Source organism: Aedes aegypti, chromosome 3 (assembly GCF_002204515.2).
Source record: "Aedes aegypti strain LVP_AGWG chromosome 3, AaegL5.0 Primary Assembly, whole genome shotgun sequence".
In the NCBI taxonomy this organism is placed as follows: Eukaryota; Metazoa; Arthropoda; class Insecta; order Diptera; family Culicidae; genus Aedes; species Aedes aegypti.
The window spans coordinates 178,736,711-178,759,167 of NC_035109.1; the positions used below are offsets into that span (position 1 = coordinate 178,736,711).

The 22,457-nt window shown below is 37.5% G+C and overlaps 1 protein-coding gene across 1 annotated transcript in view; it reads left to right on the top strand.

Annotated features, from left to right (window-relative positions):
* Positions 1 to 22,457, top strand: part of LOC5573569 — a 313,982-nt gene that overhangs the window by 145,862 nt on the left and 145,663 nt on the right. Inside the window, exon 4 of the mRNA XM_021851479.1 lies at positions 21,833 to 22,021. Coding sequence (XP_021707171.1) covers positions 21,921 to 22,021 — 101 coding nt within the window. The 5' untranslated portion in view covers positions 21,833 to 21,920. The remainder of the gene's footprint in view (positions 1 to 21,832; positions 22,022 to 22,457) is intronic.

A 22,457-nucleotide genomic window follows, 5' to 3' on the forward strand; every position in this document is an offset into this window, starting at 1 on the left:
ACTGGTCGTTACCATAAGCAATGTTCATTTTATAAAGTGGAAAATTTGTGCATTCTAAACCGTTTTTTATTTATTGATAAAATCTCAAACAGTTTTCTGTGCATCGTTCAATTTCTTTACTACAATGTTATTAAAGTATAAAAACTTACCACATGCTTTTGGTGGAAGAACTATATAGTTTTTTTTTCATAAACTCCTAACAAAAACTGTATGTCAAAATTAAGAATTATATTTCGCTTAGGGGCCCAGATAGCCGTAGCGGTAAACGCGCAGCTTTTCAGCATGACTAAGCTGAGGGTCGTGGGTTCGAATCCCTCCGGTCGAGGATCTTTTCGGGTCGGAAATTTTCTCGACTTCCTAGGGCATAGAGTATCTTCGTACCTGCCACACGATATACACATGCAAAAATGGTCATTGGCATAGTAAGCTCTCAGTGAATAACTGTGGAAGTGCTCATAAGAACACTAAGCTGAGAAGCAGGCTCTGTCCCAGTGGGGACGTAACGCCAGAAAGAAGAAGAAGAAATTTCGCATGAAAAAATCCTATTTTTTCTGAATAAATTGTATGTTGGTATTCTTTTACATTCTACTAAAGGTAGAGCTTTAAAATAATCAATAATATTTCACAATTCTCTGACACTAAGTTACTCTAGTGATTTATTCTTATGACCAAATTTGCTCTTGACATTTACGTCCTCACAGAGCAGGACAGAACCTGCTCTTCAGCTTAGTGTTTTTATGAGCACTTCCACAGTTATTAACTGAGAGTTTTCTTTACCAATGTTGCCATTTTCGCATTCGTATTTCATGTGGTAGGTATGATTATACTCTATGCCCAGGGAAGTCAAGGAAATTTCCATAACGAAAAGATCCTGGATCGATCGAACCCAGACACCTTCAGCAAGGCTTTGCGCGGACTTTAACCACTCGGCTAAGGAAGACCCTACACCATCTAAGTGAAAAGCGTGTTAAAACATTGTTTAGATTACTAAAGAAACTATATTGGTTTAGATGTGAGCTAAATCTTGATTATAAATCGCATTCTTAGCTATAAATTTTACTGTTCATAGTCATTTTATTAACAAATCCCCTACTTTTAAAATAATATAGACATATTTATCGATCTAGAGCAAATTCTAAGCGTTTTTCTCCAACTAATTTGATAGGTAATCTCAGGCAAACATTTTTAAAATAATACATCTGTATAAATAAAAATGGAATGGTGTTTGTATGTCACGCAATGGCTTACGAACGGGTCAACGGATTTCAATGATTCTTCCTCCGATTTGTTCGTGAAGGGTTCCGAAGTTTGTGTGTATAACAATCCCAGGATATTCACCGGGAAAGGTGAAAAAACGAGCGTGAACGAAACTGTCATTTTGTATGGGACGATCAATAGCGTTTTTCAACAGCCTACTTGATGGCAAGACGAAGTTTGCCGGGACCACTAGTGGAAAATAAATTCGATTTCATTATAGCAATGTTGCCAATTTTGATTATTGTCATTGTACTTTGAGAAGACTTCTGAAAATAAAGCATTTGTTGTTCTATTTTGCTTAAAATTTGACGTGATGTCTAAATAAGCAACTCTTTGATGTCTTAGGTTATTTTTCATATCAATACTATATCACCATTTTGATTCATATTACGGACAGCTTCAAATTCCGGACACTCTACTTTGTATGGGAAACATTTCACACGAAATGTTTCAACTTTTGCCATTCAAAAGTTCTCACTTTCGAGGCTCGATTTAATAAGCTTTTTTTCATTAATATCTATGCAAATTTATAATGCCCATCTACCTTAAACGTCTCTTAAGTGGATTGACGATTTCAATTTATGATTCGACTGTTCTATTAATGATTATAATGAGCTGTCCGGAATTAGAATCAAAGTGTCCGGAATATGAGGCAAAAGTGAGAAAGCGTCCGGAATAAGAATCATGAAAAGGCCACACATTTTGATTTATTTAAAATTGTTCAAGTTGCGGAAGCGTATTCTTCATCCACCATTCGAAAGTTAAGGGTTTCCGACGCTCGTTAAAGCTAAGGAATAATACAGAATGATTGATTTTATATGCTCTATGCTGGGTTATACTTCACTGAGGGCTTAAGTGTCCGTAATATGAATCAAAACGGTATTACTTCCATCAGAACGTTTTTATAAAATCAAAAAATTCTACTCATATCAGTTCCATTTTTTTGTCTCAGTCATCAGCCATCAAGGCTCATACTTTTGATCAGTTCCATTTAAATTTAAAATATTTTCTCTAAAAAAATCGATGAAAAATGATTTTATGATATCTGGAATATGTATTGTTGCTCCAAAAATAACTTGATATTTTTTAGTAGGCTTATGATTGATGATGCTTTCGTTGAACAAGTCTTTCCAATGAAAATATAGATTGTCGAGTTTTCCAGCCCATTTGAGATAATCACTGATTATGATAACCTCCATAAATCGATCGTTCTAAACGTTGTACCTTATAAGTGTGAAATTCAATAGTTTTGGTAACTTTTTTATTATCACGACATTGTAGAACATTAGTCAAACGATGTACTGAAAACCGATTGCGATGCCATTAGAAAATTAAAAAGATATTGCATGTACAAGTGTCCACTTTATAAAATAAACAGTCCTTATTTAGTAACTCGTTTCCATATCGGTCGTTGCTTTTTGGGCTAACATATTGGGTTGTGGAAATAATTATGATCATTTCATTAAATTCTGGTGCGGAGTTATTAGAATTCCATTGGAACTTTTTGAGATTGTTTATGAATCCAACTAGATGCTGATTTGATTGGAATCCTTGCAAATTCGACTGGATCCCTTGCAAAATCTTACTAGAAATATTGCAAATTTGACCGTAATTCTTGTGGATCTTAACAGCAATACTTAGGATTTGAACTGGAATTCTAGGGATCAAACTGGAATAATTATTAATCCGACTAGAATAATTGGATTCCTTGGATTGGATTGGAATCCTTGCCAATACCACTTGAGATCCAGTACTTCCAAGGATTCCAGTCGGAATCCCAAGGATTCCGGTCGGATTCCCAAGGATTTCAGTCGCACGTACAGTCACCCCACAGTTATGGATAGCACACAGATATGGATCAAAGTTGGATTAATACGGGAATATCTCATCAACTATAGTTGCAATTACGCAGAACACATTTTACTAACGTGAAACATGAATCGGTACAGCATCGCAATCAATTATAATATGCTTAAGCATATTTTTTCCGCTCGTAGGAAATAAAATGTCATCCGTATTCCTAGAAGCGTTGATTCATAACTGTGGGGCATTGAAACCCATACCACAGTTATGAATCAAAGATAAGACGATTCCGAAACAAACGCCAAAACTTATGCTTTCACTTGCACACCATTCGTTTACCTCACAGATAAATTGCTGTTATAGTGTTTTGATCCATAATATGAGTCGATTTGATCCATAATACGGATCCTCCTCTCCCACTGATCCACATCTGTGGGGTGGACATCGTTTGCAATTTCCATCGAAATCGACACTTTTCCATAAATGACCGGGTATTTTGAGGTGTATTCTCAATAACAAGTATATTTTGCAGTGCCAGGGAAGTAATTTTGTTTTGTACAGCGTCACCATGTTTTTAAATCATATTTTGTTCTGAAAAATTACCCTTAGTTGATCCATAACTGTGGGGTAACTGTATATCGTCTCCACTTTTGTACGTAGAATGCCTTTTCGCGAAATCTTATGAGTGAAATGTTGCACGCACAAAGCCTCCAGGTGATTTCGTTATGCGTACATTTTGGTTGTCTGGGTACCGGCCGGTTAAGTAGAATTAGATTTAGTAACACTACACGGGGCCTTCCTTAGCTGAGTGGTTAGAGTCCGCGGCTACAAAGCAAAGCCATGCTGAAGGTGTCTGGGTTCGATTCCCGGTCGGTCCATGATCTTTTCGTAATGGAAATTTTCTTGGCTTCCCTGGGCATAAAGTATCATCATACCTGCCACACGATATACGAATGCGAAAATGGCAATTTAGGCAAAGAAAGCTCTCAGTTAATAACTGTGGAAGTGCTCTTAGAACATTACGCTGAGTAGCCGGCTCTGTCCCAGTTGGGACGTTAATGCCAAGAAGAATAAAAACACTACACTGCTATGTACATTTAGGGCAAAATACAGGTTAAATTGTGAATCACCAAAGCTTTTCATTACACCCATTCTAATATCCGAGGTCTGATTAGCCCAAAAGAGAACTCCAGCTGACCTTGAGACCAGAGAGGAGCTCCAGATTGCGCTAGCGAATAAAAGAGATCCTTGACGCACCCAACCACACAAGGCAAGCTGTTGCTTAGCCAAGCTTGCCGAGGTCTTCGTCCTGGCAGTTCACGAGTTGCCCTACATAGGATAGGCGTACCAGTTATGGACATAGTGGTTCCCTATTTCGCCATACGTGATTGCTTTAATGTCTTCAAATTTTGATTTTTTTTGTGTGTTGTAGTGGTTAGATTTAAGATATATCTTGATGTTAAAAAAATCAAGAAGATTTAAAATGTGAAGGTTATCAAAATTTCACATATGGCCAATTAGGAAACCACTATGGCCATAACTGCTACGCTTTCCCTAGTAGTATTTAACAAACCATAGTCAAAATTCATTGCTACCTCGTCAGTCCCTTGGATCGCACATGTACTGGTTTTGTGTACTAGAACTCGATATATCCCTAATTCGGTCCCTTCTATATCTAGTTATGGATAGTTGACTGCAGTTAAATTCTATTATTACAACAAGTAATGCAAATATCTTAATATTTTAAATTCTAAGGGTTCGTTTTCCTGGAACCATTAAAATAAAAAAAAAACACTCGGTCCAGTCTGACTAGCATTGGGCGATTTTAAACGATATTACCGGTATCAAAAACCGAAAGAATCTTTTGATTTTAGTTCAGAATCTTGTGAACACGTAGTAGTAATTCACGTCAGATTTTTTAAACTAATATATCTGATTTCAATGGTTCATTGTTTAAAATTTTTAGAATGATCTGTTCATGAATTTTAATATTTGATTACAAATTCTCAAACAACTCATACCGCATATTGGGTGATCATTCAGAACTTAATCCTGTTTGAAATCCCTTTGCTTATACGTTACTAGGCTCATGTATAATCTCAATGTTACTGTTATGTGGTTACGATTAACAATATGACAAAATATTGTGTTATATTTTCGAATTTTCTAGAACAATCTCACAGATTTCAGTAAGTTGGTCGAAAGTATTTATCATTTGATGACTCTCCCTGGTATTAACTCGAAATTGTCAATAATGTCGAAAGTGACAAATCTGCGGTTATGGGCAGCATACAATTCAAAATTGCTTCTAGAATGGGGTAACTAGGCATTCTCTACTCTACAAGAGGGTTTGGGGAATGCAATAAAGGCAAAAGTACCTTGACCATGGTTTAAGGGTGTTGGTTCATAGCATCCTTGATTAATTTATAAAACTCAAATTGTTATGTTGAAGGATTACTTCGCACTAATCATTGAGAACTATGCACAGCAACATGATGCTTCGCTAATTGTTGCAAACGTTCCGCTCACTTTTTTGGATTTCACCTACTATTTAGACTACTTTGCGCTCATGAGGAAAAATCACGGTTTCCCAGCAATAGTCGTCGTAATGTTTTCATTGCTCTTCTAATTCATTGACATATTTTGAACGAACGTAATGCTGTCTGATTGAGCTGTCAGTGGTTTTATTCCTCCACTCGTCGCTGTCATCGGCTTTCATATATCAATTAATTATTATAGAGAGAAGTAGGAAATGTATATTTTCTTCAGTACTGCTCAATGTCCATCCACCCTGTGAGAGAGCCCTTTTATCGTAGCTAAAGCTTGCTTAGTCATGGGGCGTTGCAATTTGCGATCATTAGTGCTGTGTCCGCGCTCCAGATGCATATCGAAACTGAAGTACGGCCTGACTATGAATGACTTTTTCCCATGGGAAATTGCTTTTCTGTAAGACCCTTAATCATATAGTGCGTACATATTATAATATGCAAATTTAGAAAAATTATGACTTTTCAAATTGTGCTGTGTCATTGGAAGCGCTGATCTATAGACGTGCGGATCGACGGCGGCTTTTTCAATGTACAAGCTTTATTTTTCCTGCATTGCTGACGTTTTCAAAGGCAAACGAACGAGTAGTGAATGTTGCCGTAATTGGAATTAATAGCAATAATAAGAGTACCTTCTTACTGAGGTAATTGAACAGTTTTGTACATGAAAATAATATTCAATCAGATATTACTTTATTCATCTTCTTCTTGACATTACGTTCTTAACAGGATAGAGTCTGCTTCTCAGATTAGTGGAACATTGTAATATGAATAACTAACGTTTCGATGGAGCTTCATTTGGTTTTGTCCTTACGTCCCTAACTGCTCTATCTAAGATCCTACCAAATATGCTCTACTTACGAGTTTGTGTGGGTGTCAATGTTGGACCCGTCAATGAAAACTGGCTGCTTCTTTAGTCCTTGGTAACTGATTGCTACCTCGCGATCCTCGTGATGGCTGGCCTAATGAATGGTTGGAGTAGAGGTTTTCGTGGTTATTGCCTTGATCGTTTCTTCGGGGACCCGAAAGATTTTTATCGCTTTCAGAGTCAGAAGTTTTTTTTTTCTTGAAAAGGCCTTTTTAATTCTCTACCCAACCGATAATTGATCACGTCAATTTTAGTAATATCTCTATAACGTTTACAGTAATGCCAATTTTCGCTCCTACTACCATATTCTCAGTAGAGCACTCATTGATGTGCGACTGTGGTAGCAGAAACTAATACAACTAATCGAATAAATGGTTTTATGAAAAAGAGGGCGGCCATTAATTGCGTAGGACAATATTAGCGATTTTGGCTATCCGCCCTATCCCGCCATAATTTTTTTGTATGAGAATAAAATAAATTTGTATAACCAGTAAGACATTTGAAACCCCTCTCCCCCATAGCTCCTTACGTTATTGATGGATGGTCCTCATAGCAAAATGTTTCCATGATATAATTCTGGCGTACCTAAGATTCCCGACCTAGTGAACATCTGACATGGAACTGTCATTAAACTGTCGACCTCAATTTAGCAGATTCATTTTTCAATTACTTAAAAATAATCCGTAGGCGGAGAGTGCAACTATGTTTAGGAATAGACGCAGTGCGCAATTCTCGTCTATGAGTGCTGGCTATCCTTAGGAAAACGTTGCGAGCGCACCCCGCTTTCAGTTGTTAAATTTCACAAAATAAATTAATACGACTGGACATCGCAATGCAAAACAAACGAACAACATGAAATTCCCTTCTGGGTGCTGGCGCGGTTTCAACGTGGTGCAAACGTAGACTACTAGCAGATATGCTCACCAATGCACAGTGGTCGCACTTCATACAGATGTTGGGTAAAAGTACAAATTTCACTCAAATGGAACAAAAATTGTAATTCATTGCAAAAGATGATTTTTGAATGAAATTCTATAGAAATAGATTCCCGTGTAAACTGGTATTCCAGGAACCTGAAATGTCAGAGCTAATTCTAGTATTCCAGTGTGGATCCAGGCATTCCAGTGTATACAGTGTAATTCCAATATGGATCCTAGAATTTCAGTATGGATCCTAGGAAACAAATGTGGATTCTGGGATTCCAGTGTGAATGCTGGGTTTCCAGTGGTGATTTTGTGGATTTTGGTGTTACAGTATGGATCCTGGTATTCTAATGTGAATTTTAGGATTGTAGCGTAGATCCATGGATTCCAGTGTGGACCTTTGAACTCCATTGTGGATTCTGGCATATCAGTGTGGTTCCCTAGTGTGGGTCCTTGGATTGCAGTATGGATCATTGAAAACCATTATTATTCCTAGGACTCCAGTGTGGATCTTGGGATTCCAGTGTGGAAGCTGGTTTTCCAATATGGATCCTTGGATTTTAGTGTGAATCCTTGATGTGAATATTGTTATTTCAGTGTGGATCCTTGGTTTCCAGTGTGGATATTGGGAGTCAATTGTGGATCCTGGGATTCCAGTGTTATTCCCAAGACTCCAGTGTGGATTCTGGTTTTCCAATATTATTCCTGGGATTGCAGTGAGGATCATGGGTTTTCAGTGTGGATTCTGGTATTTAAGTGCGAATCCTAGGATTTCAGTGTAGATCCATACAATATAGATTTCCAGTATGAATCCTGAATCTGGGATTTCAGTATGGATTCTGAGAATCCTGTATGGATTCCAGAAATCCAGTATGAATTTTATGATTCCAGTGTGAATGCTGCGAATCCAGTATGGATATTGGGATTACAATGTGGATGCTGGTGTTTCAGTCTAAATCTTAGGGCTTAAGTGGGGATCCTTGGATTCTAGTGAAGATTATGTTACCACATTGTGAATTTCAGGCTTCAATATGACAATTATGATTGCAGTGTGGTTTGTTGTGTATCACCGTGGATCCTGGGACTGTCGTGTGAATCGTAGTGTGTCAGTGTGGATCTTTGGATTTAAGTGTAGATGTTGGGATTTTAGTGTGAATCCTGGTCTTCTAGTTTAGATCTTGGGATAGTAACGTGCGTCGTGGAATTTCATTGAGGATCTTGGAATTTTAGTGTGGATCCTTTGTTTCCAATATGAATCCTGAGTTTTCAGTATGAATCCCAACACTGAATTTCCGGTGTGGATCTTAGGATTTCAGTATTGATATTGGGATACCTGTGGGGAATATGAGTTTTCAGTGTGGATCCTAGGATTACAGTATGGATACTGTATTTCTAGTACGGATTTTAGGGTTTCAGAGTGGATCCTGGAATTCCAGTGGAAATAGTTGAATGGGAATCCAAAAACTTCTGTGAGAACCCTGTGCATTGAGTGGCAATACTGTGGGAGTCCTGTATAAAACACTTTGTAAATATTTTGAAATTACTGCAAAAATAGCGAGCAAATAGTTTGAACATACATTGAGAATCTTACGGGATTCCTGGAATTCTTGTCAAAATCCTAAATCCTAAAAGGATTCGGTGTATGTGTCCGGGGAGAATCCTGTAAAAGTTATGTAGTAAATAATTAGTATGCCTGAGAGAAACCTGAGTAAATACTTTAGGAATTGGGAATCAAGTGACAATCCCATGAGAGTCACGTGAAAATTATTAATTCATTAATTAATTTATTTATTTATTACAATGATTTATGCCAATTCAATTGAATGTCATTGCAAATAAATAAAGATAACTTGGCATGTCCCAAAAATCGCCCTTCTTTACCCGACTTGACCCAGTGGCCTACCGGAATAACTCCGACCACAGTAATTTTCCCGAGATTATCTGGTCTCTTCTAGACACTAGATATGTGTGGCTGACTCAGTCACTGTATACTGACAAAAAACTATTTGAATCCATTGAGTATTTGCAGAGCGGTGAGGGTTTTAGTGTTTTTGCTTTCAAAGGCCTGTACGGGTTAACGAGATTTGCAGCCCGAGGTTGGCTCATTTCGGTATAAGTATCACAGTTACCAACATTTTAATGTGCATTTTTGTCTGAAGTCGATGAAGACAATCTGCTTCTTTAAAGTAATACTTTTCATATAATCACTGGCATTGCATTATCAACAAGTGTCAGTAATTATTATGCCAGTTATATTTGTTTTAGTTTTTTTTTTATCATAAGCTTATCTAGCGAGTAGAGGTCACCCAAAATTAACGCGATTTCTTCCAGCGTCAGCGACAAAAAATCGCCGCGATTTCGTTGTGGTGTCGCTGCAAGCACTCTAAAAGCTCCCCCAAATCAACGCGATTTTTTTCAGCGACAGCGACAAAAAATCGCCGCCATTTCGGTGTAGAGTTGCTGCAAGTACACGCTGAAACCATCAAACTGTGCATGCAGCGAAATCGCGGCGATTATTTGTCGCTGTCGCCGTAAAAATCGCTTCTATTTGGGGGAGCCTTAATATGGAAGCATCTAGACCAGTGTTTCCCAAACTTTTTTGACATTCGCCCCGTAATATGTAATTTATATTTTTGTATTGAATAACCGCTATACTTTGTTGAATCTCTGATGTACATCCTATCATAAGTGTACCAAACGATTGTCAAGCTATCAAATTTATGTCTGTTTTTCCGACAGACAAGACTAGGAGATATTATGACTTTATGAAAATATGCCAAGGACTCATAAACTTTGATTTTACCAAATAGTACAAGAAATAATGCAACAGTCTTGTTGTTATGAATACTTACAAGGGAAGGTCACGATGGTGTTACACGGGGTTTTCAACCGTACTATTTTTGTTAGATTCTACATGTCGAAATATGAAAAACCCCAAAGCCTTTCAGGTGATTGACCAGTGGTGTAGCAAGGAGGGGCTCTAAAAGGGGCAATACGTTTACGTACGTTTTCCTGGATTTACTAAGAAACAGTTGGTCTGGTCTAGATACATTCAAAAATATGCTCGACTTGCATAACTATAGAAAAATCGTGGATTAATTAACTATCACATTCATTAGCTTTCCAGTATCAGCAAATATATTGTTTTTACTATTCTCTATCATCTAGAGAACTTTCCGACATATCTTCTCAAATTAAGATTATTGAAAATTACCAAAATGATTAATTTGCTAGTAACTTCACATTGAAAATATTCAATTATTTTGCGCTCGTTACTGGATTATGGATCAGTTTTCACTGAACTGCCAACTGTATGCCACTGTGTATCGCTCCTCTTGCCCATTTCCTGCTTTTCAAATGTTTCATTGATTTCATTTTAAATCACTAGTTAATTCTAAAATTGTTGAAATAAGTATTAAAAAAAATAGATTTATGTTTGACGATCCTGAATAAGGAAGCGTCCAAAACCTAAAAGAAATATATGAAAATCCAGAAAACTTTATCACGTCTATTTCACTGCAACATAACGTAAAAAGGTGATATTTTTTAGTTTTGAAAACTCAATAGAACTCTGATTTTCATTTCCTTTCTTCAGTAATTTAAAAATGAGTAGTGTCAATAAAGTTGTCTGTAAATAACCGGAAACTAACAATAAATGCATGAGCTGCGTAATCATACAATTTCTCTAGAAGATAGTCATCTCTAACATTTTAACGATTTTGAAATATTTGTTTCTCTTTTAGTTTTTATTTTGAAAAATATCAGTAACATATTTTAAAATTCATAAATGGTACAAAAAACTGAATGAATTAATCAAACAATTTGTTTTTAATTATCGTCAAGTTTTGCCTTACATAATTTTAAAATGGAGTATTAGACGTATTAACAAAGAGACATGTGAAATTAATAGTTCGTCAATCACTTAAGAGTAAAATCTATCATTAAAATGAGTTGTTGTGGAAGCGATGTAGGTACGATAGGCAAACAGTTTCAACACTAAATAAATCGCACTCGCTCTTCCCGTGTGTGTATTAAACATGAGTTGAATGGATATGGGTTATGAAAGGAGTCCGCGTGGTCTGTAGGGATTTGAATTCTAAACTTGTAACCAACTCAGTTATTGGGTCACTAAGTGGCTCGGTAGCTTAGTTGGTAAAGCGCTCGTCTAGCATACAGGAGTCCTGGATTCAAATCCCAGCCGAGCACGTGGATTTTTTTCATAATTTCACCAATGATTTGTCCATCTTTACCACGCGTAATGAGTTAATTAATTTAATAACCATGCGGATTGGATTACCGAACAGCTCAATATAAGCGTCAATTTATTAAAATGAGTGTATTCTACAAATGTCATTGCACTTCTTCTTGGCATTAACGTCCTCACTGGGACAGAGCCTGCTACTCAGCTTAGTGTTCTTATGAGCATTTCCACAGTTATTAACTGAGAGCTTTCTTTGCCAATGTTGCCATTTTCGCATTCGTATATCGTGTGGCAGGTACGATTATACTCTATGCCCAGGGAAGTCGAGGAAATTTCCATTACGAAAAGATCCTGGACCGACCGGGAATCGAACCCAGACACCTTCAGCATGGCTTTGCTTTGTAGCCGCGGACTCTTATCACTCGGCTAAGGAAGGCCCCTAAATGTCATTGTTCTCAATTTTATTTATACTATAATTTTCGTTCCTTTTTTCGGCTTTTTCGCCCCCCAAATCTTTTTGACCAATTTTGCGTTCCGTTGGGGTTGAAAATTGCCTCCAAGGGTGTGAATTCGCCCACTTTGGGAATCACTGATCTAAAGTGACCCGACAAAAATCGCTGCGAAATCGCATCGCTGTGGCTTAGACACGCTCATCAAATTATGCATGCAGCGAAATCGTGGCGATTGTTTGTTACTGTAGCCTTAAACTGTGACAGTGATTGTTGGAATTAGAAATTTCAGTCTTTTCATGAGATATTTTGACTTCTTCAAAAATAGGCTATTAGGTCAATTGTTAATGTTAGAATAACCATAGGAATCCATATATCTGCATGAAGTGGCCGAAATCAATGTTAACTTAGCCAGGAATGCGATTCTCCTAGATAACTCACATCCACACTATTTCTAACATGCTATCTACACACTCCGAAAAAAAATCATGTGATTTTACGTCTTCTGGATGCACATAAAAGAAGCGAGCCAAATGACGTGAATTTGTGTCACATTTGAAATACGATGGTGTCTGATTCGGGAAATGTCAATCATAGTGGCATCGTTTTCATGTCCTTCATCATGTAAAATTACATTTTTCGTTCAATACATCTTTCAGAACACATTTTTACATCATTTTATCACTTACATCATGTGTCATTCAGTCATAATGGGAATTACGTCCGCAGTAATTTTCATTATTTCTAAGAGTGTATAGTTTCCCGGTAGTGTAATTTTTCGATCTAACGGCATTTGGAAAATGGCATTCGGTCAAACGACCCGTAACAATCGTGTGATACAAGAATAGGGTGCAGATATACTTGGCACTTCCATGATTCACTTTGGTATGGGTTTTTTTCCTCGGCCGAATCCTCTGTAACTTTGCAATAAGAAGAACCTCAGTACGACGCATATTGTAGCCAAATATGAGATTTGTAGCATTCTAAAAACCTCACTGTCCAAGTTAATCTAAAGCATAAGCATTGATAATCGTACAATTCGTACTTGCTACTCCATGATTGACTGGAATAAACACAATTGCACAGTGAACCAACAAATGTAGCTTGGGAATAGCATACCATCTTCAATGTACAATTTTGAGGATTCCAAACTTAGTTATGTCAATAACGGCGACGGCCACGTCCTCACAATCATCGGGGGAGGGAAGGAATGTTAGTGTGACGTACATTGCTACTAGAGACCGAGACCACCTCTGCATCTTCATGGTTTTCACAGGAAGGAGTTTTGTTAGTAGGAGGGATCGAAAACTACGTGATCAGGATTCACCTTGGTAAGTGATGCGATTCATGTAGCCACAATTACAAAAAAAAAAACTATCTATCAGTGCGTCGACATGTTTAATGTCGAACTATTTAAATGTTATTTCTAGTAATTGCGACAAACAAAAGAATTAGTACGTGTTTTTCAACTAAAATAACATAAGAGCTTATGCCGACACTTAAAGCCTGTCCACGTTAAATTTCGGACACCCAAATAATGGCAGCAAAAAAAAGTTACTCATAATTCAACAAAAACAATTGTTTATTTCAGAATAAAAGAGTTATATCTACAAAATAAACAGTTGAAAAGGATGTTAATCCTTCTTTCTGTAAAATTCTCGAACTTTCTGTGGTACACCCGCCATCCGTGTCCGAAATTTATCGTGGACAGGCTTTATAGTGACGAACCATCCATAGTTTGTTTAACGTTTACACAAACGTATAATGAAAGCACTCTTTATACCATATGTGTAAAATTGTCGATCTCAAATTTCGTTACACAGAGGATTTGTTCTATATTTTGGCGAACAAAAACATGAGCCAACAAAACATGATAGTGGATTAGAAAGAGAGAAGCGGGATCATAAGGTGTGCAAACCTGACACAAAACTATGTTCCCAGACAACCAAAATGTACGTAGAACGAAATCACCTGGAGGCTTTGTATGTGCAAAATTACACTTAGAAGATGTCGCGAAAAGCCCTTTTACATACAAAAGTGGAGACGATATGCGTGCATATATTATGTGATGGATAATGACATACAATGCGAGCGTATAAATATTCAACCGAACTAACCTGTGATCTTATGCGACTTAACTTATGATAACAAATGTTGATTTGACAGCTGCTTCGGATTGATTCGACTTACTTTGTACGAATGTACGGGATGAAACAAAATGTACAAATGAACTCCGAAAAAAGTGTTTTATGCGAGGAAACTCATCAATCTGACGAGATTATCCACGGTGTTTTGCGGGTTTGATGCAATTAGAATGAATAAACGAGTTATAACGTGAACTTTCATGTGATTTATGGTTGTCTGGGTAACTTATACACTGCCTCATTGTAACAAACTCAAGAATAAGACTAGCTGACAAACGTTTGTTTTCCATGATCGATGGTCATCGGATCACAAATTAATAAAAATAATTTACTATGAAGCTTTCCAACTGGAACAAACTCACCAAGTTCCGCATTTCAGATTGGAATTTTTTTCAGCTGTTCCGTTCCAATGGGGTACTTCCGTTCTCTCGCTCCAATGGAGTACTTGATGAATTCTTTAGTTTGGCTCTTGAAATGTTTCGCTTTTTCATCCTCATCCCGTCGCAGGACAAAGCTTCAAGAAAACACGACTTTGGTACATCAGATACAGCTAAAATCTTTGGCCGCCATCAGCCGAAATTTATTAAGGTGATTATACAGTTAACTCTCCCTTACTCGACATTCCGTATCTCGATATTGAGTTAGAGAACCATAGTAAAAGTTTGTTTTCATGGCTAACTCGATGGTCCCTTGGATCGCAGTTACACTGGATTTGTGTTCTGTAACTCGATACCTCCCTAACTCGATGGTCCCTTCAATATCGAGTTAGGGAGAGATGACTGTAGAACGAAGCCACAACTTCAATTTTCAAGAGCACAAGTCTTGAGAACCAAACAGCGCTCCGCGTTGAAAATTTATCCCATAGATCACCTCCAGCAAGCAAGCAATTTGATTGATTTTCAACGCGAACGGTTGTCAGTTTCTCCAGTCTTGTGCACTTGAAAATTCAAGGTTTGGCTTCGTTTTATAATCACCTTAAAACGCTGTTGGGTAGTACAAGCGAAAAAAAAAGGACAGAAAATTTCTGACACCCGCATTCGCGTGCGGCTTACTACGATCTCCCACTGTCCAAGTGACTCAAAAGTGCCAAGAATGGGCCTTTGCACGAGTTCACTAATTTGACATTTGAGCGGTGCCGTATTCACTAGTTACCATGGTCACGTAAATAACACGGCACCGCTCAAACGTCAACGAGTGAACTTGTGCATTGGTCCATAGGATTCGACTCCATACTCTATGCCTGGAGCGACTACATTTCCTTTCCGTTATGTTCGAAAGATTAGGCCCTTTTCGAAATAAGGTATTCAATATAACTGTCTAATGACAGTGTTACCAATATGGTGGATCTGAATATGAATGATTAAGTATAAAAGGAATCAATATACCGGGCGCTCTGTTCTTGTTGTAACTTCAACGTGTCGACATCCCGTATATACTTGCGGGTACTCTAGTGAAGATAGTTTGCAGTAAGGCCCCTAATTGAAGGACATAATACTTTCTACAGATTACAGATCCTCAACCGGCTAAGGCCTAAGGCTGGTAAAGAAGGAGGAATACAAATCTTAAATTCTGATTCCCGTCAAGTTTTTTTTTGTTTGTTTTATGGATGCCTATGATATCCCTTTTTGGCCTCCTTTTGGTTCCTGTCTGATCCTCATCAATTTATTTATTTTTTAAGGTTAGGGATCTATGGTTCCAGTTCTTAAGATACTTTGTTTCTCCCTGGGAGGGAGGCACCGATACTACACACGAAATTGCATACAATTGTTTTCCAAATTGCAAGAAAACTCCAGTTTGCCAACGGCAATCAAGGCAGGCTTAGTGAAAATCGCTAGTTTTCATTTGTTGTGTACCTTCGATCTTTCTGGACAAACATTGAAAAAGGGCCACAGTTTTCTATGCGTTTAATTTTCAGTTTTAATTAAAACAGTAAAAAGAGCGTCATTCCAATAGGGTTCATTCATTTATTTCATAACGCCAAAAACGACCATTTTTGACACCCACCCACCCCTTCGTAACGCTTTTTGTATGAATATTCTACAAATTTTGTATGAGCCGTAACATCTTTAGGACACCCACCCACCCCCTTCAGCGTTATGAAATTTGTGAATAAGCCCATACGTTACATTCAATAAGAATAAACGGTGCTCTCGTGACGTTACTTTTGAATGTGCATGAATTGATTCTAATTCGATTTTTTCTACTTTTGATAAAATGCAAAAATATGCTTAGGCTAATTACGCGCTTTTAACATGTTTGTCCATTGTTTAAGATCCGGGCTCACAGTGACAGTTCGTGACAGCAATATCTCGGCTCACTGTGACGTAGAGAAATTTTGTATTGGTTTCTCCCTCCCAGGTTACTCCCAGCTCTGCCTTCAAAACAAAAAAAAAAAGGATCTATTCTTTCAAATAAAACTAGTGGAGTTAGATTTGGATGAGATTGTTCCACGTAATTTGAAAAATTCAAAACATTCGCAGTTCACCTGACAAATCAGAATATAGGGGGAGATCCCCCAGTACCGGACAGCACCCAATACCGGACAAAGTCGTAACATTGAGAAATCATGGTACAATCAAGATGGTGTATTAGTAGAAAAGGAAGCTATTATGGAGACTAATGTTTAAGATCCGGGCTCACAGTGACAGTTCGTGACAGCAATATCTCGGCTCACTGTGACGTAGAGAAATTTTGTATTGGTTTCTCCCTCCCAGGTTACTCCCAGCTCTGCCTTCAAAACAAAAAAAAAGGATCTATTCTTTCAAATAAAACTAGTGGAGTTAGATTTGGATGAGATTGTTCCACGTAATTTGAAAAATTCAAAACATTCGCAGTTCACCTGACAAATCAGAATATAGGGGGAGATCCCCCAGTACCGGACAGCACCCAATACCGGACAAAGTCGTAACATTGAGAAATCATGGTACAATCAAGATGGTGTATTAGTAGAAAAGGAAGCTATTATGGAGACTAATGTTTGCGTAGAATAACACATCCTTGAAATATGCATGCCTTCTTAAAAAAGTACAAAAGTTTGAAAATCTTAAAAAAAATGACGTATCGCCCTAATTTTTAGCCTATTTAGTAATTTTTTTGAATATGAAAAAATACTTTGGATCACGCAAGTATGTTCGAACATAATCCTAATTTGAAAATATGAATGTATTTTGTACCATAATTGAACTAAATATGGACAAATTACTATTTTGGTTAAGCACCTTCTGTCCCCCAGTTTCGGACAGCTTGATTTGTTATATTATATCTTTGTAATTATTGCACCAGTGTCTCAAAATACATCCATTTTTTATGGATTCCGTCGATCATGGTATCAAACATGCAATAAAATTAATAAAAATTAACATTCAGAACAACGTCGTAAAATGTGCTATTTTTCATCATATAAGAAAGAGGTTTTTGATGGACATCTTGCAAACTGATAATTATTCAAATTGTTCTTGCAAATGTTGCAATTGCATTGAATTTGCAATTATATACTATTCCCATAGTAAACACATTCAATGATGTTCAAATTTACAGAATTCGAGTCATTTTCAGATCGTGTCCGGTATTGGGTGCCACCTTTCAAGAACGATCAATTTGGTACTAAAATACATCATCAAAATGCAATGTCAAAATTCATATTTATATTTCGAATTTATTTTTGTACACTATAAAAATGATAATATTTATCATAAATGGGTAACAAGAGCACATAAAACCAATATATTTCGAACTATGTATTTAGTGGCTTAAGTGTCCGGTACTGGGGGATCTCCCCCTACACCAATGGATCTGAAGCTTTGGAGAATTGTTTCTCATACTAAAGAAAACATTAGCAAACTTAATTATCTTAACTTTTGACTAGCTTTGGGCCACCGCGCAACGGCGGAAACTGCGTACGTTGCGCCGTGTCGTCTAACTTGGCATTCCCGACGGTTAAAACTGTGCAGCGGCATTCGGTTGAAATCTCCGTTCAAGGTCCGACCACTTGGGTGTTTGTTCTCGTCATGTCTTTCTTCTGAGACCAGACCAAGATGAAATACCGCACTCGATTGAGGTACAAGGTATACCAAGTGGAGAGTGACTCCCATGCACGATTAGGTATGAAATGACTGCGAATCATTGGATCTTTTCTGAAAAGTGAAATTAATACCTTTTGACGAGCTTGATGGATGAATCCATTTTTCATGTGTTAACAGCCGCAGGTTGAAGCGACGACGGAGCGGCTATTTCTTTCCTTTCAAGTATGATCACAAGCTCGTGAGTTTAGGATTTATTAGTCATTTTTTGCTTATGAGTTTGAACACGTTGGGCTTAATATGAATCGATAAACGCTGAGAAGAAAATGAAGGTCAAGGTTTTCAATTTGGCAAGTTGCTCAATGGTTTAACCCTTTTTGACTTTTAGAATAACAGGAAGGGTAAGCTTGCCAATGAGTGATCCTTAGTCTCTTATACAGTACAGCACAGTAAAAAAGTGTCGTATTCCAATGAAATGTTTAATGAAGGTATTTTGTAACAGTAAACTAATCTCATATGTTTCACACGATCTTATTAATTTTAATAAATATTCAATTAAATTTCAGCTGATAATAGGATTTCCTGATGTAATTCGCATGTATTTCGAAGCTCTTAAAACTTAATTTCAAATAACATTACTTTTTTATTATTCATGTTACAAGCAGCTGATTATTATCAGTCTGCAAGCGAGCAAAATCTGAACTATAGTATATTCCCATGAAAAATTATTCACCTTTGAAATTACCATTCGAGTGCCCTTTACTGAGAGCTCAACTGTTTTTTAGTGTATATGTTTACATGAAACATTCCAGAACAATATCAACGATAATTTTCAATAGTCTAATTCAAGCTTAAAAACTAACTAAAAGCTATAAATCATTGAATTACTTTTAAGATTTTAAGAATGTTTCAAAACTCTTTAAAGTGGAGATAAATTGAAGCCATTCCTCTAATATTTAGCAATAAATTGCCATTTCTATACTATTTAGGAATATATTTTACAATCAGCGTTTACAGATTTAAGGTTCATCAACGTATCTTCAGCTGAACTGTCTGATAGTCCTGATATTATCTAGAAGATGTTTAAAGGTGAAGACTCTCAACTCTTTAAGAGCACAAATCATAGGAATCAGACAACCGTTCGAGCTGAAAACTTGATCAATCATCTGAAGCTTGAAACCCTGTCTAGTTTTTTTAGATTTGTGCTACAGAAATTAAAAAAAAATGGCCTCGGTACATCTTCACCCTCACCCACTCATTAACCCTCCAATACCCAAGTTTTTATTTTCGATCAAAGTACCATTTTTCACTATCTTAAATCGATCTAAACACGTTTGATTTTTTCTAATTTTTACTTTTGAATATCCCTATCCTTTTCCATTTTTTCTTGAAGCCTCTTCTGGGTACCGATGTTTGACAATAATTACACGTTAAATTAACCCATGCATATGTAGGTTATAAAATAATACAATCAGTGTTGCGATGGATCTTCTTCATGAACAATGATCGATGCATCTTCGCTATCCAACGTTCGCCAAAATTCATTTTTCATTTTTGAGTCACGAAGAGCATCGCAAAAAGCGAACGGATGCAACGCCGAAGAAGCAAAATGAACACACCGATAAGTGGTTCGCGTACAATGAGAATATATACTAAGGTGTGGAAGAAGAAGCAATGGCTACGTATTAGTAAAGAGAAAAAGCGTAAACAAAAATAACTACGTCACTTATTTACACGGCCTCTTATGGGAGCTCGCTCGCTTGTAGTTGTGAAGCATTTTGCACCGTACACGGATGTCACGCACACTAAATGTCGTCTTCCTCACCTCGGTATATATTCTCATTGGTTCGCGTAGCCTTTCCACTCGTAGGATTCATTTATCCACGCGCTGTTCATTCTGGTGATTCATTGCAAGGTTGCTTCTTCTCGTAAAGTCAAGCAAACACTCCACGCTAAGCCAGCTCCACGCAGCGCATGTATTAAAACTACACAGAATAAGGCAACCAATGCAGAACTGGCTGACTGAGTGAAAATTATGTGTAGGTCGCACTCATTCTGTGATTTGCGGACGTGTTGGCCTTCGGCTGTGCGGGGATCAATGGAAACGGAATTGTCAATGATCTCCCGCGCGGCAGCAAACAGTTGACCGTTGGTAAGATGAGGAGTTTTCTGAGATGTTTTCTAGCGAAAAGCCGGAAGATGGTCGCAAATGTGAAAGTTTTCTCCCCATTTGCTTCCACTTCGAATATTCTAATGAAAAAATCTCTGAAAAACTTTAAAATTGGAAATGAATTCCGCATCCCAAGCGTTCCTCCTCTGTGCTCATTTCACTCATTCAGTTTTGTTTACCACCGTTTGCAAAAAACTGTGTACAGCCCCTTTGCACAGAATCTATGCTGCGTGAAAAGAGGCCAATTTTGTGCGCTCGGCACTCATTTTTGAGCGGACCAAGTTTAGCGTAATTATTGCGAGCCCGTTTGAAGATGATCCAAATGAATATTTTCCTGCTCTTCGCGAAGAACAGGCAGCGTGGATCGTACCGTTCACATTACCGAGCGATGGAAAGTCACCCGATGATAGCATCGGGAGAAACAGCGATCCGAAAATGAAACACGAACGAATGAAGCACCCGAACGGTTGTTAGTGTTCATTCGCAGATTCTGTTTTGATTCCTACGAAAATTCATCGTGCCTCGCGTTTCCGATCGTTGAAAACAATTCTCGCATACTCTGAGATAACGCCCTAAAAGCCATTGGTAGCCACGTGTGTAGCTCGTTGTTTCTGATCAAAAGAGAGAATAAGCATCCAAACCAACATCACGGGCAGGTAGATAATGATCCTTTCTTTCCCATAGCGTTGTTAAGGCCTAAGTAAAAATGGAGCAAATGTCAAAAGTGAAAAAGCAGTTTTCGTCGTTAAAATCGACAAATCGAAAAAAAATAAAAACACACAGCTGTTTTATTTCCAAAATAAAAAGGCTGTGTGTTTTTATTTTTTCCGATTTGTTGATTTCGAGGGCGAAAACTGCTTTTTCATTTTTGACATTTGCTTCATTCTTAATTGCACCTTAAATAACATGGAAATCCATTCAAATGCTCAGAAACAACGAGCTACACACATGGTTACCAATGGCTTTTAGGGCGAGATCAGAAGTTATGCGAGAATTCTCGCATAACTTGGGATCTCGCCCTAAAAGCCATTGGTAACCGAGTGTGTAGCTTTTTGTTACCGAGCAAACGAACGGATTTAAACGTTCTTCAACTATGCTACGATGAAGAGAAGATCATCCTGTATCTCCCAGTGGTGATACTTTTCATCCTGGGTCATTCATTTGCTTGGAAACAAGGAGCTACACACTCGGTTACCAATGGCTTTTAGGGCGAGATCACAGGTTATGCGAGAATTATTCAAACAATCTTAAAAAATGTTCTAAAAGTCGTATAAAACTTTTCTTATAAGCGTGTTATGACCCAAGGTTTAAGCTAAAAATAAAACCGTTTTGATTTCCGAGCTAAGAAAAAATACTCAAAATTGCAGAAGGTACCCCGTTAAGCAATTGACAGTTCCAACTAAACAAATTTAATTATCATTTAGATTAAACAATTTTCCTTATTATTTCCAGATTTGACTCAACACCGATATCATAGTCTCCATAAGTGCTCCTGCCAAGAAAATGGTCCCGGTGCACTCGCCAGCTTCTGTCACAAAAGATGAACAACCAATTCAATCCCCAAGAAGTGGCACGCAACATTAAAACTCTGCCGCCGAGCTGCCAAAAGCTCACAACTGGAATGCAACAGCGATGGAACAGGTATGAATTATTTTGTGTGCATATCTAGATAAGTATAATATTGGTAATAATCCCTTCATCAGAAAATGCCTAAATACCGGGTACCCCCGTTGGTTTGACCACATTTAATCTCAAAACTTTTTAATTTATACCCCGCTAATTTGCACGTCGTTCAGATTAAAAATGGTTCAAACGTCATTTAGCTCATGTAACGGAGTAAAATGGAATGGAACGCAGTGGAACGGAACGCATAATCAAAACAAAACAGTGAAAGAGGTGACCAGAAACACGTTTCTAGGGTGACTAGATGTTCAAATTAAAAATGAACCTTGATGGTTTGCATGAGGTATCGTTCAAATTAACGGGGGTATACGGTACCGTAAAACGGGGTAACTTTGATAGTGCGATACACACAAAATACTAAACGAAACAACAAAGTATCTATGAATCAGTTAAG